General features: G+C 34.8%; 2 protein-coding genes across 2 annotated transcripts; both read left to right on the plus strand.

Moving 5' to 3' along the window:
* Positions 1–6,477: 6,477 nt before the first annotated feature.
* LOC116138172 (probable homogentisate phytyltransferase 1, chloroplastic) lies at positions 6,478–9,155 on the plus strand. The gene is made up of 13 exons (XM_031423906.1): positions 6,478–6,515; positions 6,623–6,712; positions 6,795–7,149; positions 7,229–7,312; positions 7,431–7,505; positions 7,600–7,683; positions 7,930–8,019; positions 8,113–8,214; positions 8,293–8,388; positions 8,481–8,552; positions 8,659–8,757; positions 8,844–8,948; positions 9,062–9,155. Exons 1-13 carry the CDS (start codon positions 6,478–6,480, stop codon positions 9,101–9,103), a joined length of 1,332 nt encoding a protein of 443 aa, XP_031279766.1. The 3' UTR covers positions 9,104–9,155.
* Positions 9,156–11,942: 2,787 nt separating this feature from the next.
* Positions 11,943–12,614, plus strand: LOC116138119 (60S ribosomal protein L39). Its single transcript, XM_031423867.1, has 3 exons — positions 11,943–12,030; positions 12,131–12,234; positions 12,333–12,614. Exons 1-3 carry the CDS (start codon positions 12,028–12,030, stop codon positions 12,379–12,381), a joined length of 156 nt encoding a protein of 51 aa, XP_031279727.1. The 5' UTR covers positions 11,943–12,027; the 3' UTR covers positions 12,382–12,614.
* The last annotated feature ends 1,267 nt before the right edge of the window (positions 12,615–13,881 follow it).

Here is a 13,881-nt window from a genome sequence, read left to right on the forward strand (position 1 = left end):
TTTAGAACCAGAACCAGAACTGACGGTTCCAGTTCCTAGGTACCCAGAACCAGAACCTGTGACAACGATTCCGGTTCCGGTTCTAGGTACCCTATAAAATTACAATGACCCCCCAAAAGTTTTTAAAATGGTAAAAAGACCCTTAAAAACTTACAAATACACCCCCACCTGGCACTTATTAACAAAAATAAAATTACAAATTATAAATTCAAAATTACAAACTCCATTACTTTGTAAAGGTAGATTCTCAAAAGCAAACCAATTTACTTTAAATGTTATGAAATATAAATATAAATGTATTCACATTACTTTTTCTACAAAAGTTTTTATTAACCCCCCTAATATTTAATTTTATTTTATATTAGTCTCGGTTCCTAGTTCCAGTTTTGGTTCCTAACTATAGTAACCAGAACCGGAACCGCACAGTAATGGTTTCAAAAATTTGGAACCGGAACCTACCCATTGACGATTGGTTATGAGTAGGAACTGGAACCAAACCCAGGGTACCCACCGGTTCCGGTTCCAACCGGTTCTTTTGAACACCCCTACCTTAAACATTAATTAACAAATGAGAAGAATAGTGTTGTGACCTTGACATTTGTTTTGTTAAATTAGTGGCAAAAATGTAACGATTATAAAAAAAACAATGTCATTTTCAGGCCATGTGCAAGTTGGGGAAAATTACGACTTGAAAACACTAATTAATTTAATGGCAATCTTATTTTCAACTCCGCGTTATTTGCTATAATTCTATGCCATATCATATTCTTCGTAATGTTACATTTATTAAGCTTTTTATTATTATTATCATATTACATGTGTAAGAGTATTAAATTAATTTATCATATAGTTAAAATGAGTTCACTCCATTCGAATCTTGACTTTAGTACAAATTAAAGCTCATTCTTTTGCCGCATAAATTAAAGGGCTTTTCTTTCTCAATGGGCGGCCCATACAGGGCTAATCTATGGGCTGAGTGTGTACTGATATTGGACTCCTTCGCCTACAAAGGATTGCGAATTTAAAGCCCATAAACATTATACATATTTTGATTACATCTATTTATTAATAAACATATATTATCATAGGTAATACTACACTAACAAACCATTCGGGGTATTTCATTAAAATATCAAATCAAGTTCAAATTTAATTAAAAGGTCGTATAGTTTAAAAGTGTTAAGTAAATAGTCTTATTATTGATTAAAGTTAATTAAACATGATTAGTGGTTAATTAGGATTAATGAAGTATTGTGTAACCTTTTAAAAATTATAATATGTCCTTAAAGAGCCCAAATTCTTGCAAACAAACCCAAACACCTTCTTCTTCTTCCTCCCGCCATTAACGCATCCCTCCCCTGGTTGTTGTTTCTTCTAAGCTTCGTCTACATCTTCTTCTTCCTCTGCCATTAACAATTTCTTCTTCCTCCACCATTAACACCTTCTTCTTCCTCCGCCATTAACATCTTCTCCACTAAAAAAAAAGGCTGATTCCCTACGTGCCTTGCCTAATAGGCAGCTCCCAAAGCGGTATAAAATAAGGATTGCACTATCTTCGGAATCGGATATAATCAACTTTATTCGCTGGAAGTGGGATAAGCCTCTAAGCTACTATGATGGCAAAAGATCTGCCTCTTCCTACTCCTAACATTTCGTCCAGGGATGTATATCTCCTTTTTGCATTTTATATTTCCATTTACAAAGATTTAATGATGGATTGGATTTGAGTTATGATTTTGATTTAGTGGTTTAGGTTCTTAGGTTGTGTTTGATGTAATGCAAGTTGAAAAGAGTGAGATTTGTTGATGATTTTCTTGCATTGTGCGTAGCTGGGGGTGGTAGCACCAATTATAGGTGAAGATGACTGAAAATATATTATGGAGCTAATGGATCACTTAAGCGATTTGGTATAAGTCTGGTATATGGCAGCAGATCGCTTAAGCGATCGGGTATATGGCAGTAGATCGCTTAAGCGATCAGGCTTATTTATACCAGATCGCTTAAGCAACTCCGCAAATATTTTTTAAAATCTATCTAACCCTTAATATATCGGTTAATTACTTTTTTTTTTCTTGCATTATAGGCACTTGACTATTATTAGACATAGGACAAGTTGTTTTTGGTGTTGAATAGTTTGGTGAGTGGCTAGATGTTGTTCCGTTTACTTGTTCACTAGTTTCTCTTGGTTGTATGTCAATCTTTTATGATGTATTAAACTGATTTTATATCCTTGTATTTTCAGCTATGCCATCAAGAAGAATGATGAAATCGAGAGAGTTGTCAAGGCCAACCGTTGAAGACTTATTAGCAAATCTTTTGTTATTGTGAATGTTTGAGTGAGAAATTATATTCTGTAATGTTTATTTAATATTTAGTCTTTTTTTATTAATTATTAATTATTATTAATTATCTTTTTCATTTCAATAGAATGTGAAAAGAACACTTCGGTCTTTATCGATCAACACTGTACATAAAACTGAAAGATCTATTGTTATTCTATTATTTTTGTTAGTTCTTGGCAAGAAAGTAATATATAAAAAATATAATATTAATATAAAATTGAACTTTGCAATCATCTTCTTTGCACTCTGTAGACCAAGGTTAAATAGATGGGATCGCTTAAGCGATTAAAGGTAATTTACTTCAATATTTCTTTTTCATGTTTATGGACATATGTTTAATATAGACGTAAAAGAACTAATTTAATTAAAATATAATAACGGTTATGGTCCACTGAATGAATCATACGCCTGATATGTTTAATATAGACGTAAACATTCTACACCATATATGTTTATATAATATAACCGTAAAAGAACTTATTTAATTAAAATATAATAACGGTCATGGTCCATTGAACGAATCGTACACCTAATATGTTTAATATAGACGTAAACATTCTACACCATATATGTTTAATATAGCCGTGAAATAACTAATTTAATTATAATTTAATTAAAATATAATAGCGGTCATAGTCCACTGAACGAATCGTACACCTGATATGTTTAATATAGACGTAAACATTCTACACCATATATGTTTAATATAGCCGTAAAAGAACTAATTTAATTAAAATATAATAATGGTCATGGTCTACGAAACGAATCCTACACCTTATATGTTTAAGATAGCGTTAATCGCTTAACCGATCTAATGAAATACAATAAAAATAATCCGAATACACTGGATCTCTTAAGAGATTTCATTTCTCGCTTAAGCAATCATGTGTATTTAGACTTAGTCGCTTAAGAGATCTGGTTGTATTTATGTTATCGCTTAAGCGATTCTACGCTTTTACACTTGGTCGCTTAAGCAATCATGAACAAGACATAATTAATAAGTGCCCAGACGCACAATCACTTAAGCGATTTATTCTATTGCTTAAGCGATCCTTTGCTTTTAACCTTGGTCGCTTAAGCGATCATAAAAAAAAAAAATTTATTAACCGATATATTAAGGGTTAGATAGACTTTAAAAAAAATTGATGAGTCGCTTAAGCGATCTGCTGCCATATACCTAGATTGGCAAAACAGGCGGATGGGCCGGGTACAATCCGAGTCTAAACGGATACGAGTCTTACGGGTGTGGGTCTTAAACGGGTCGATCTAAACGAGTCCAATACTTTAGGCCTATACCCTACCCTATATAGGTACGATTGGACCCGCGGGTGGCCACTTTTCTAGTGAAGTTCCTCTTGACCTTTCTTCTCAAAGTACTCAAGGTGACTTTAGAAGCCTTCCAACAAATCTCAACTGCTAATCTTTGTTCTTTCTTCTTCCTTCTTCTCTGCAATCTAATGCGCCAAATCCCACCCCTCCATCCTCTGTACCACCAATTTCACCTTGTACTTCTTCGTCACAACTCACAAAAGGCAATCATGGCTACCACCTCATCATCTTTATCACCATTCTTCAAACCAAACCCAAAAGCAAATACCCAAAAAAGAACAACCTCAAAATCTTCAAATCCTTAGAAAAACAAAAAGAAAAGAAAACTTGTTTCCAAAATTACACAATGTTTTTCATTCTTCCCATAACTCAACCACACAAAACAAACCCAAAAAAGAAAAATTCTTAAAAGCTTCGAAATCTTGAGAAACACAAAGAGAAAACAATTTGAAGAAATGGAAATGTGCTGCTCTACAACCTATCTTGATGAACCAGAAGTGAGAAGGGCTGGGTGAATTCAAGTTTTTTTTACGCCATCAATTGGATCTATTATACCAGTAGGCAGTAGCCCCTTAGTCGCAAAGAAGAAGAGTGGGTTGTTGAAAAACTCTTTGGGAAGAAAAATTAGTGGGTTAGGGAAGAGGAATGAATGGATATTATGAATGATTTTGATAGGAAAGGCGCGGACTACGAAATAAAAAAAAAAAAAGAGAAGTTAAGTTTGGAGAGAGAAAGAGAAGGCAAACAAAATGTGTTTTAGCTTTTAGGCGTCTGCTCACATCACATGCTACGAAAGAGAAAGTCAAAGAATGTCAGGGTTTTTTTCTTTAAATTGAAAACGGGTACCCGCGGGTGTACCCGGTCTACCCATTTACAAAATGGGTAGGGCCGGGTACGGGTCTTAAAAAGTGGGTTTAATAATACAGACTCGTACCCTATATAATTTACTCGGGTATGGGGTCGGCCCGCTGGTCCCAACCCGTTTTGCAGGTCTAAATATACCCGATCGCTTAAGCGATCTGCTACCATACCAGATCGCTTAAGCGATCTACTGCTATATACCAGACTTATATTAGATCGCTTAAGCGATATACCAGATCGCTTAAACGATCCATTAGCTCCAGAATACATTTTCAGTCATCTTCACCTATAATCAGTGCTACCACCCCCAGCTACGCACAATGCAAGAAAATCATCAACAAATCTCACTCCTTTCAACTTGTATTACATCAAACACTACCCAAGAACCTAAACCACATAATCAAAATCATAACCCAAACCCAATCAATCATTAAATCTTTGTAAATAGAAATATAAAATGCAAAGAGGAGATACACATCCCTGGATGAAATGTCAGGAGTAGGAAGAGGGGGATCTTTGGTGGAGAAGATGTTAATGACAGAGGAAGAAGAATGTGTTAATGACAGAGGAAGAAGAAGGTGTTAATGGCAGAGGAATGTGTTTTGTCTTTCAAATTTTAAACCAACTTCTTTTTATTATACTTTAACCCACAAACATTTAAATCTTTTCACCCTAACCCTTTTTGCTGCTTTAATTATGCTTAAGTGTGCTAGGTCAGATTTTTAAAACAAAAACAAAAAAATCAAAAACCTTTTCAGGTTATATTCTCAATTCGAAAATTGGGAAGGCCTGTCAACTAAATTTCCTCAAACCATTCTTCCTAACTTCCTCTCACCAATGTGACGTTTCAGCTCGCAATTGGTCAGTTTATAATATATCCCATCTAACCTAATATAAACTGATTAATTACGAGCTCTCACAGCACATTTATGAGCGAAAATTAATGAGAAGTGTTTACCGGCTTATCTTTATTCATTATCATATCCTTCCAATAAAACTGCTCTTTCATTGCAACGGTGTGGATCCTTGAAATTATAAAACTTTTCGAGATTTTGCAAATATTTTCATTAGTTATTCTTAGATGTTTTTAGAAGATCGTGTGCGTGGGACATGAGGAAGGCCTTGAATATTAAAGCTGAGGAGATGGGCGTGCATGGGTCGGTATCATGGTGTCCCACAAGCTTAACATTCCGATGGCATCTATGTGGGGCCTAGCACCCCTTTTGGCTAATTAGACTTAAATAGCGCATGGAAGAGTTTGAATTTCACAATTATGGAATCCTTTACTTACTTCTGTACATTGGTAATGCTGATTGGGGATGTAAAAGACTGCATCGTCTGTGTCATCAGTATGAATACAAAGTTGCAAAAATCCAGCTTTCATATTAAATTTGGATGACTTTTTTGTTTCTGTCATTGACTCACTGTCACATTATAATTTAAGAAAATAGGTTTATGAATTTTTTACATTTTTTTTCAATTTATTGACGATTTAAAACATTTTTATAGATTAGAGCATGGTTTAAGTGATTGCAGGTATTCACGAGTTCATGCTTTTAATTATGCTTCATAAGTTTGAAAAATCCAGAGAAAGAAGTGAGAATGTGATTAGGTTTATATTTATTTTTTCTTGTTCGAGTACCTGTAGGTGTGAATGTGAGAAAGTCAGCCAAATAGGCTAATTATATAGAGCGAAGAACATAAATAATAAATAAATTTATTAGTGATTCATAAACATTGGTACAAACATATTAACATCGAATAGTTTTGAATTTCAAAAAGTTGGAAAATTTGTTGAGTTGTTAAACTAGTAATTTACAGTTATCGACTTTGATATTAAACAGTGATAAAAATTAAGCAAAGGAATAAACGATCGCTGGTAAAAAGTACAATCGCTTCCTCCTATAAGTTTTGTATTGTATACAGAAGGAAAGAGAGAGCAGCCATGCCTCAATCTTATTCATTATCAAGCTTCCCTCTAAGGTATCATCATATTTCAGGGCAGGGTATGTATGTTTCTCCTTTCTCCATCACTCTCAGTCTCAACCTTTGATTATGTTCTTGACTATTTCTCTTCTTTACATTTGAAGTTATGGACTATACGATGAAGATAAGAATAAATATGCTTATCTTCATCTTCGTGGAGATTTTATTTTTGATTTTTTGATAATACCAAAGCTGTAATTAGTGGTTAACGTTTAACATTGTAAATTTGTAATTAAATAAATTGCATGCACACCGACACGTACGTTTATCTTAAAGAAAGATTCTTATTTCGTATTCATGTTTGCTTTTTCCGGGTTGTGTTGTAGCACTTGAATCGGCAGTGAGACAGGAAAGTTGCGCTCAGCTGAGCTGCTGGAAGGCTATCAGAAGTTCAAACACAGTTTCGTTCATAGAAGCCAATAATATTAATAGAAACAGAAAGAAAATAATAATAAACAACGTCAATTTTAAACCACTCAAGAGATACTTTATTAATCGTGTCACGTTACAAGATGGTTATGCCTCAAAATCTGAAAATGATGGTGATAACGCAACTAGCTTTCTGGAGGTTTTTTCCCAGAAACTTAACGCGTTTTATCGTTTTAGTCGACCTCATACCGTTATTAGCACTGTGAGTTCCGTGAAAGTACTACCCTTATTAAGTGTGGTTAAAGATTTATTCATTTATATATTTCTTTTTATTTGGTCAGATTATAGGGATAATATCGGTTTCCCTTCTTCCGGTAGTAAATGTTGCTGATTTGACTCCCACATTTTTCATGGGATTATTGAAGGTAACAGGATTATTTTAGGTAGCATGTCAAGTCTATAAGAGAAAACAAAACAAAACTGCTTATGAAGATTATTTCAAATTTGAATAATAACATCGATCGATCCTTGTTGATATTCCAGGCTTTGGTGCCCTCAATATTGATGAATATTTACATTGTGGGTTTAAATCAGTTGTTTGATGTTGAAATAGACAAGGTATAACTGGTAATTCATTATTGTATTCATGCATGATGCAACAGCAGTAACACTTATAGGATTATTTATCTCAGTTTATTGTTAATGTTCACAGGTTAATAAGCCCGATCTTCCCGTCGCTTCTGGTGATTTCTCGATGGGAACTGGAACTGCAATTGTTTCCGCAGCTTTATTGATGGTAAGCAGATTGGCAGCAATCTTCAAATTCCACTGCTTTTTTAACAATCCATAACTGTGTTTTATAAATTAATATTAAATCGTTTTCCTCGTACTACTTTCTGGCCATGTTAGAGGATTAAATAATACAATATGCACTATAATTATTTATGTTTTTTTAGTTATTAATTAATCTCTCTAACTATAAAACCATTTTCCTGTTAGCAATGTTCCTCTTAAAAATTTCTTTCCTGATCTCAATTTTCAGAGTCTGGGTATGGGGATTATTTCTAAATCTCCACCACTGGTTTTTGCTCTCCTCATAGGCGGTCTGCTTGGAACTGTTTATTCCGTCGAGGTAACTGCTTTACAAAGCCAAATGAAATCATCAAATCAATCATATTATTCCGTACTGATGAGACTGCTTAATGCGTTGTGGTTCTTCTTGTAGCATCCCTTTCTTAGATGGAAGAGACACCCATTTCTGGCTGCAAGTTGCATCCTGTTTGTGAGGGCACTTGTAATTCAACTTGCTTTCTTTATACACACTCAGGTTTAATTCATCAATCCCTTCTACTATATATTAAATTAATTTATTCGTAACTGATGATGAAGCTGTTCATACATCCAGAAATATGTGCTCGGTAGACCTATAGTAATCACAAAATCATTGTTATTTGCCACCGCTTTCATGTGCTTCTTCTCTACTGTTATAGCACTATTTAAGGTAATTCAGAATACTTCCTTCCTTGACATCTTAGTGCTCAATTTCCTAAGCAGTTTGTTTATATATTTACTTGTTTTGGACGCTTAACACAGGATATACCTGATATAGATGGCGACAGATATTTTGGCATCCAATCCTTTAGTGTCAGCCTAGGTCAAGAAAGAGTGAGTATATGTGACTCTGTTTTCAGATTTTCCTTCTTTTCTAACCAAATGGAAACAGGCCGTATTTGTTGACTTACAAATATTCGTTGCCGGGTTTTCTCACAAGGTATTTTGGCTCTGTGTTCAAATGCTGTTGATGGCTTATGGAGCAGCTGTAATGGTGGGAGCTTCTGCATCTTCCCTACCAATTAGCAAGCTTGTTACTGTAAGGAATTGTGCTTTGTTCATTAAGTACTTCATGGAGTATTAATTAATCTCTCATAATTAATAAGGATTCTCTTTCTAATGCAGATACTGAGCCACTGCACACTCGCCTCCTTTCTGTGGCTTCGAGCTCGATCTGTTGATCTCTCAAGTAAAGCATCGATAACTTCTTTTTACATGTTCATTTGGAAGGCAAGTGATTTCTCTTTTTCTGATCAGCATATGTCCCATCACACACTAGCATATATATCTCCCTCGTTTCTGTATAACCCCAGACTGACTACTTCTGTTTACTTGATCTGCAGTTATTCTATGCTGAGTACTTCCTTATTCCATTTGTACGCTAAGAAGAATTGGATTTTCGAGTACTTTAAAGCTCCCTTTTCCTTTATTCCTATAATATTATAAGTTGTATTTGTCCTATATTATCAATCTGATAGAATGTATATATATATATATAATTGAATTCTCTTTTCCTTTGAGTTAACTTTTGAGAATGAGTTTAAACTTTCTAAAACTTAAAATGATCAATTGGATCCCGCAAGCTACAAAGCTAGTTATGTATTGTTATAAACCGTCATAAGTTTCTCAAATTTATATTATGTATTCTCTTTCGTGTAATATTAACTTGTTTTAACCTTTCATTATGACAACAATAATGACACCTGATGATAAAAGAGCAAAAGAAGGCTCTATGAGCTCCTGAATTTAAATCCCTCTAAACACTAATAAAGGTGATCATTGGAACTCTTCTCCTTCGTGCAATAATAACTTGTTTTAACCTTTCATTAGGGCAATAATAATGATAATATTAAAAACAAGAACAAACCCAACAATAACACGATGAGTATCACCTTGTTTTACTAAATGCATTCATTGCTACACTGCATCACAGTTAGGGGTGTTAAAAAAAAAATGAAAAAACCGAATTGAATCGAACCAAATTTTCGGTTAACCGAAAAACCGGTTCGATTTCGGTTCAAAGAAATTAAAAAACAACATTTTCAATTCGGTTATCGATTTGGGAGAAAATGAAACCGGTTTTATTAACTGGTTTACTATAAATAATTAAATATATTAAATTAAAATAAAATAAAACAAATCCCTAAACCTAAATCCCCTTTTCATTTTCAGCTTTCATTTTCAGTTTTCAGTCTTTGTTCTCTCTAGTCTCCACTCTCCAATCTCCACCGTCCACCCACAACCCACATTACACTATTACAGTCACAGAGCACCTTCATCGATTCTGTCTAGCTTCGATTTTCCTTCAAAACAGCTTCATTCTCACCTTCGGCAGCAGGAGCAGCTTCGTCGCTCTTCATTCTCACCTCCAGCAGCAGCTTTGTCTTTCTTTAGCTCAGTCACTCATCTTTTTCAGCTTCGTCCCTCTCCAGATTCATCACAGAGACACAAACAATGAGATAATTTTTTTCCTCTCCACAATCTAAACCTCCAATTAGAGTTGAAATCTTCTCTAAATTTTTTGAATTAAAACGGTTTATGAGATTATCAATATTTTATTTAGTTACCATTTTGAGTTGTCAGCAATACAACAATAATATGGATCGCTCTTTCTTAACATCATTGTGTTTGACTTTAAAGGTTTTCTTCGTAAGTAACGAAATCTTGGAATTTAAGTGGAAGTTATGAGCGGAATTTAAAGAGGATTATCAATCTTGGACTTTAAAGCTTTTCGTCGTATTAATCTTCGAATTGGAGTTTGAATCTTCTCTAAAATCTTCAGGCATGGTTGATGTTAGGTGTAACACCAAAAACAAAAGAATATTATTTGATCGTGATTTTTAGAATCAGAGAATTGATTATTAAGATTTTAGTGTAAGGAAAACTAAGATTTTACAAATGTGTAGCAGATGATATTACAATTATGCACTTTAACGGTTTAAATGAGGAAAAATTAAAATAATAATAATAATAATAATAAGTTTAAGTTTAAGGAGAAAACCGGTTCAAAATCGGTTAACTGATTTTTTCTAAACGGTTAGGTTTCGGTTCAGGAAAATTCTTGAACTGAAAAACCGATTCGGTTTAGGAAATCGGTTAACCGGTTTTAAACATCCCTAATCGCAGTGACTCGGAGAAAGTTCAGCTGGTTCCATAATTCCATTTTTTATTTTCATTTCATAGTATATATTGAAAATTAAAATATAAATACACCAAACATATGCCGTTAGGAATGTTGGTTCACAGCTGGATACGAGAGTAAATGTATGGCTGATTTGTTGTTGGCAATAATTTGGGAGGCCGAATGACTTACACATACCCAAGGTTTGCCGTAACGACAAAGTGGTACCCAAAATGTTTTGAAATGACAAATAGGTATCTTCCGTCATGTGCTGTTAGTGATTTTCGTTTGGTAATGTTGAAAAGACTAGAATGCCCTTGAAAGTTTGATATTTTAGTTTTTTATAAATTTAAAAATTTCTAAAAAACCCCCTAGGTTTGCTAATTTAACTAAACACCCCAACATATAAAAAATTTGTAAAGTCACAAAAACACCCTCAACACCCACAGTGCTAGATTCCAGCCACCGCTGTCGGAATCTGGCCGGCAAATTGCATTACGACACAGACCCGTCGGATTTGTGTCGTAACATGTCTATCTGGCCGTCGAGAGTTTTGCGGCCTTTTCTGGTTAGATATGGCTATAGATCTGGCCTTTTCCGGCCAGATCTGGTCGGAAAATGCCAGATTGACGCATTACGACATAAATCTGACGGGTCTGTGTCGTAACGTAATTTTCCAATCAGATCCTGGCGGTGGTGGCCGGAATCTGGCACTACGGGTGGTGGGGGTGTTTTTGTGATTTTACAAAAATTTTATATATTGGGGTGTTTAGTTAAAATTAGCAAACCTAGGGGGTTTTTTAGAAATTTTTAAATTTACAAAAAACTAAAATATCAAACTTTCAAGGGCATTCTAGTCTTTGCACTATTACCAAACGGAAATCACTAATAACACATGACGGAAGGTACCTATTTGTTGTTTTAAAACCTTTTGGATACCACTTTGTCATTACGGAAAACCTTGGGTATGTGTAAGTCGTTAGCCTAATTTGGGACCTAAGAACGGCTAAATGGGCTGTTTATATTTGGACCCAAGAAGCCCAACATGCGAGTCGGTCCAGACTAGTCCAATTATCCGAGTGCCCTCATATAAAAAGCACCTTTCCTTCACGTTCGGGTTTTTGCGATTAGGGTTTTCGCTACTGGCAGTTTGTCTCCCACTCTGCAGCCGATCGAAGAGAAGCGAAAATGGTAATACTCTCTTCGTCTTTCTTTTTCTCGGTAGAATTAAGTTATTGTTGGTTTGGGCTTTTTTATCTGTAATTGATATATTACATGAATATATCAACAGCCGTCACACAAGACTTTTATAATCAAGAAGAAACTGGCCAAGAAGATGAGGCAAAACAGGCCTATCCCTCACTGGATCCGCATGCGTACCGATAACACTATCAGGCATTTTTTCATTCTCTTATTTATCTTTATGTTGAAACTGTATTAAGAACGATGAGAGATATCTAACTGTTGTTCTTTCTGTTGATTTTATTTTTCAGGTATAACGCAAAGCGCAGGCACTGGCGTCGTACCAAGCTTGGATTCTAAGGTGTTTGTTCGGATGGATCTTTTGTTGATCTGTTTAAGCTTATTTTAAAGTAATTTAGAGTGTTTAGTTGTCTTAAAGACCATGGTGATACAAGCTTTATGCTTTGTATTCAGTTGAGAAAAAACGCATTTGTATACGGAACTCATAAGACTCCTTAATGTTTTGGGCTTTTATTATTGTTCGGAATTTGTTCCTTCAATTTATACTTAAGTTCCTTTTTCCTTTTAGTTAATTCAGTTTTGTTCAAGTATTAATGCCTGTGGAAATTATCGAAGTTTATATGTTTGTTATTACTGATGGGTTCATATAGGTTGATTTTTTGATTGTATCTCCCAAAGCTGGTTTGGCCTGTGTTGCAGTTCATGTTTGTAATAATGGTTTTTGGTTATTCAACTCTTTAACTGAAGATTGATAATTCTCTGTAGTTTAGTGATACCACGGGTTAATCATAGTCTGTTTCTTTTTAGCTATCAGGCCTCTTTCTATTGTGCAACTGAAATTACTAGGATATTACATTTGAACTGTCATTTGATTATGAAATACGAATATACTAGGCATGTTTTTGTATGAGATAAGAATATAGAGGGGAAGAATTAGATTTGTTGTCAAATATAAAATAGGTTTATACTAGGCATGTTTATCTTTCTTTTTCTGTTTTTTTTATGCTTGTATTTCAAGAAGTAATCTGCCGGAGTCGAATGCACCTGGATGGGTTGTTTCTCCTGGTTTGTCACTCGGGTAAAAAAATTGTTCTTAGGTTGACATCTGTGGATGAGTTGCTTGCATGTTTTACGGGCTCTGACCGATATGTTAATGTTAAACTTTTAGGTTTGCCTTTCTAAGTAATGTTAAAATTTATGGCTTAGTGATTTCGATTGCTTCAGAGGAAGTTAAAAACCTTTAGTCGGAGATGAAGTAACTTAGCAGTTAAAATGCTCATGGTCATACTTTTCGTTTCTTGACTCGTGTAACTGAGTTTTCAAAGACAGGGAGGGAAGGAGCAAAATAGTTAGCTGCTTGGTATCATTCAGTGGACAGGGGAAAGCTGATTGTGCACGTTAAGGTTACTACTTGTGATTTTTAGGTGGAGTGATAAAAGTTGGTTGATGTATGCATATTGATATTACAGAGCGAGGAGTCATGCTCTTCGCAAATCTGGAATAGGAGACAGTAGTTATACCTTCACTTTTCTATTTAATTTTCTTATTTCAGTCAAATAACTCTTATTATGGATATAAATATATAGCTGCTCAGTGGAAGGCCAAATTTTATATGGGCATGTCTTCACCATTGACCGGTTGGCGGTTGGCAGGCTTCTTCAAGTTCGCAGTGGCAGGCTCTTCACATCTTGTTTTGATATGTCAAGTGCACAGTAGCTTGTATCAGTGTTCTGAAAACCGCCAACTGGTATTTTTAATCAAACCGGATTGAGCCGCGGTTGGACCGTCAGAATAGTGTCTAATCGCGGCCCAATCGCAACTCATTTCTGTCGGATTTCG

This window comes from Pistacia vera, unplaced genomic scaffold (assembly GCF_008641045.1).
Source record: "Pistacia vera cultivar Batoury unplaced genomic scaffold, PisVer_v2 Contig338, whole genome shotgun sequence".
Lineage (NCBI taxonomy): Eukaryota > Viridiplantae > Streptophyta > Magnoliopsida > Sapindales > Anacardiaceae > Pistacia > Pistacia vera.

Bases quoted from the DNA above. Each gene is read 5' to 3' on its own strand.
- LOC116138172 (XM_031423906.1), top strand. From the start codon at position 6,478: ATGCCTCAATCTTATTCATTATCAAGCTTCCCTCTAAG. The intron at 8,389-8,480 runs GTAATTCAGAAT...CGCTTAACACAG, and splicing joins CTGTTATAGCACTATTTAAG to GATATACCTGATATAGATGG. The intron at 8,949-9,061 runs GCAAGTGATTTC...CTTGATCTGCAG, and splicing joins TTTACATGTTCATTTGGAAG to TTATTCTATGCTGAGTACTT.
- LOC116138119 (XM_031423867.1), top strand. The intron at 12,235-12,332 runs GCATTTTTTCAT...TTTATTTTTCAG, and splicing joins CGTACCGATAACACTATCAG to GTATAACGCAAAGCGCAGGC.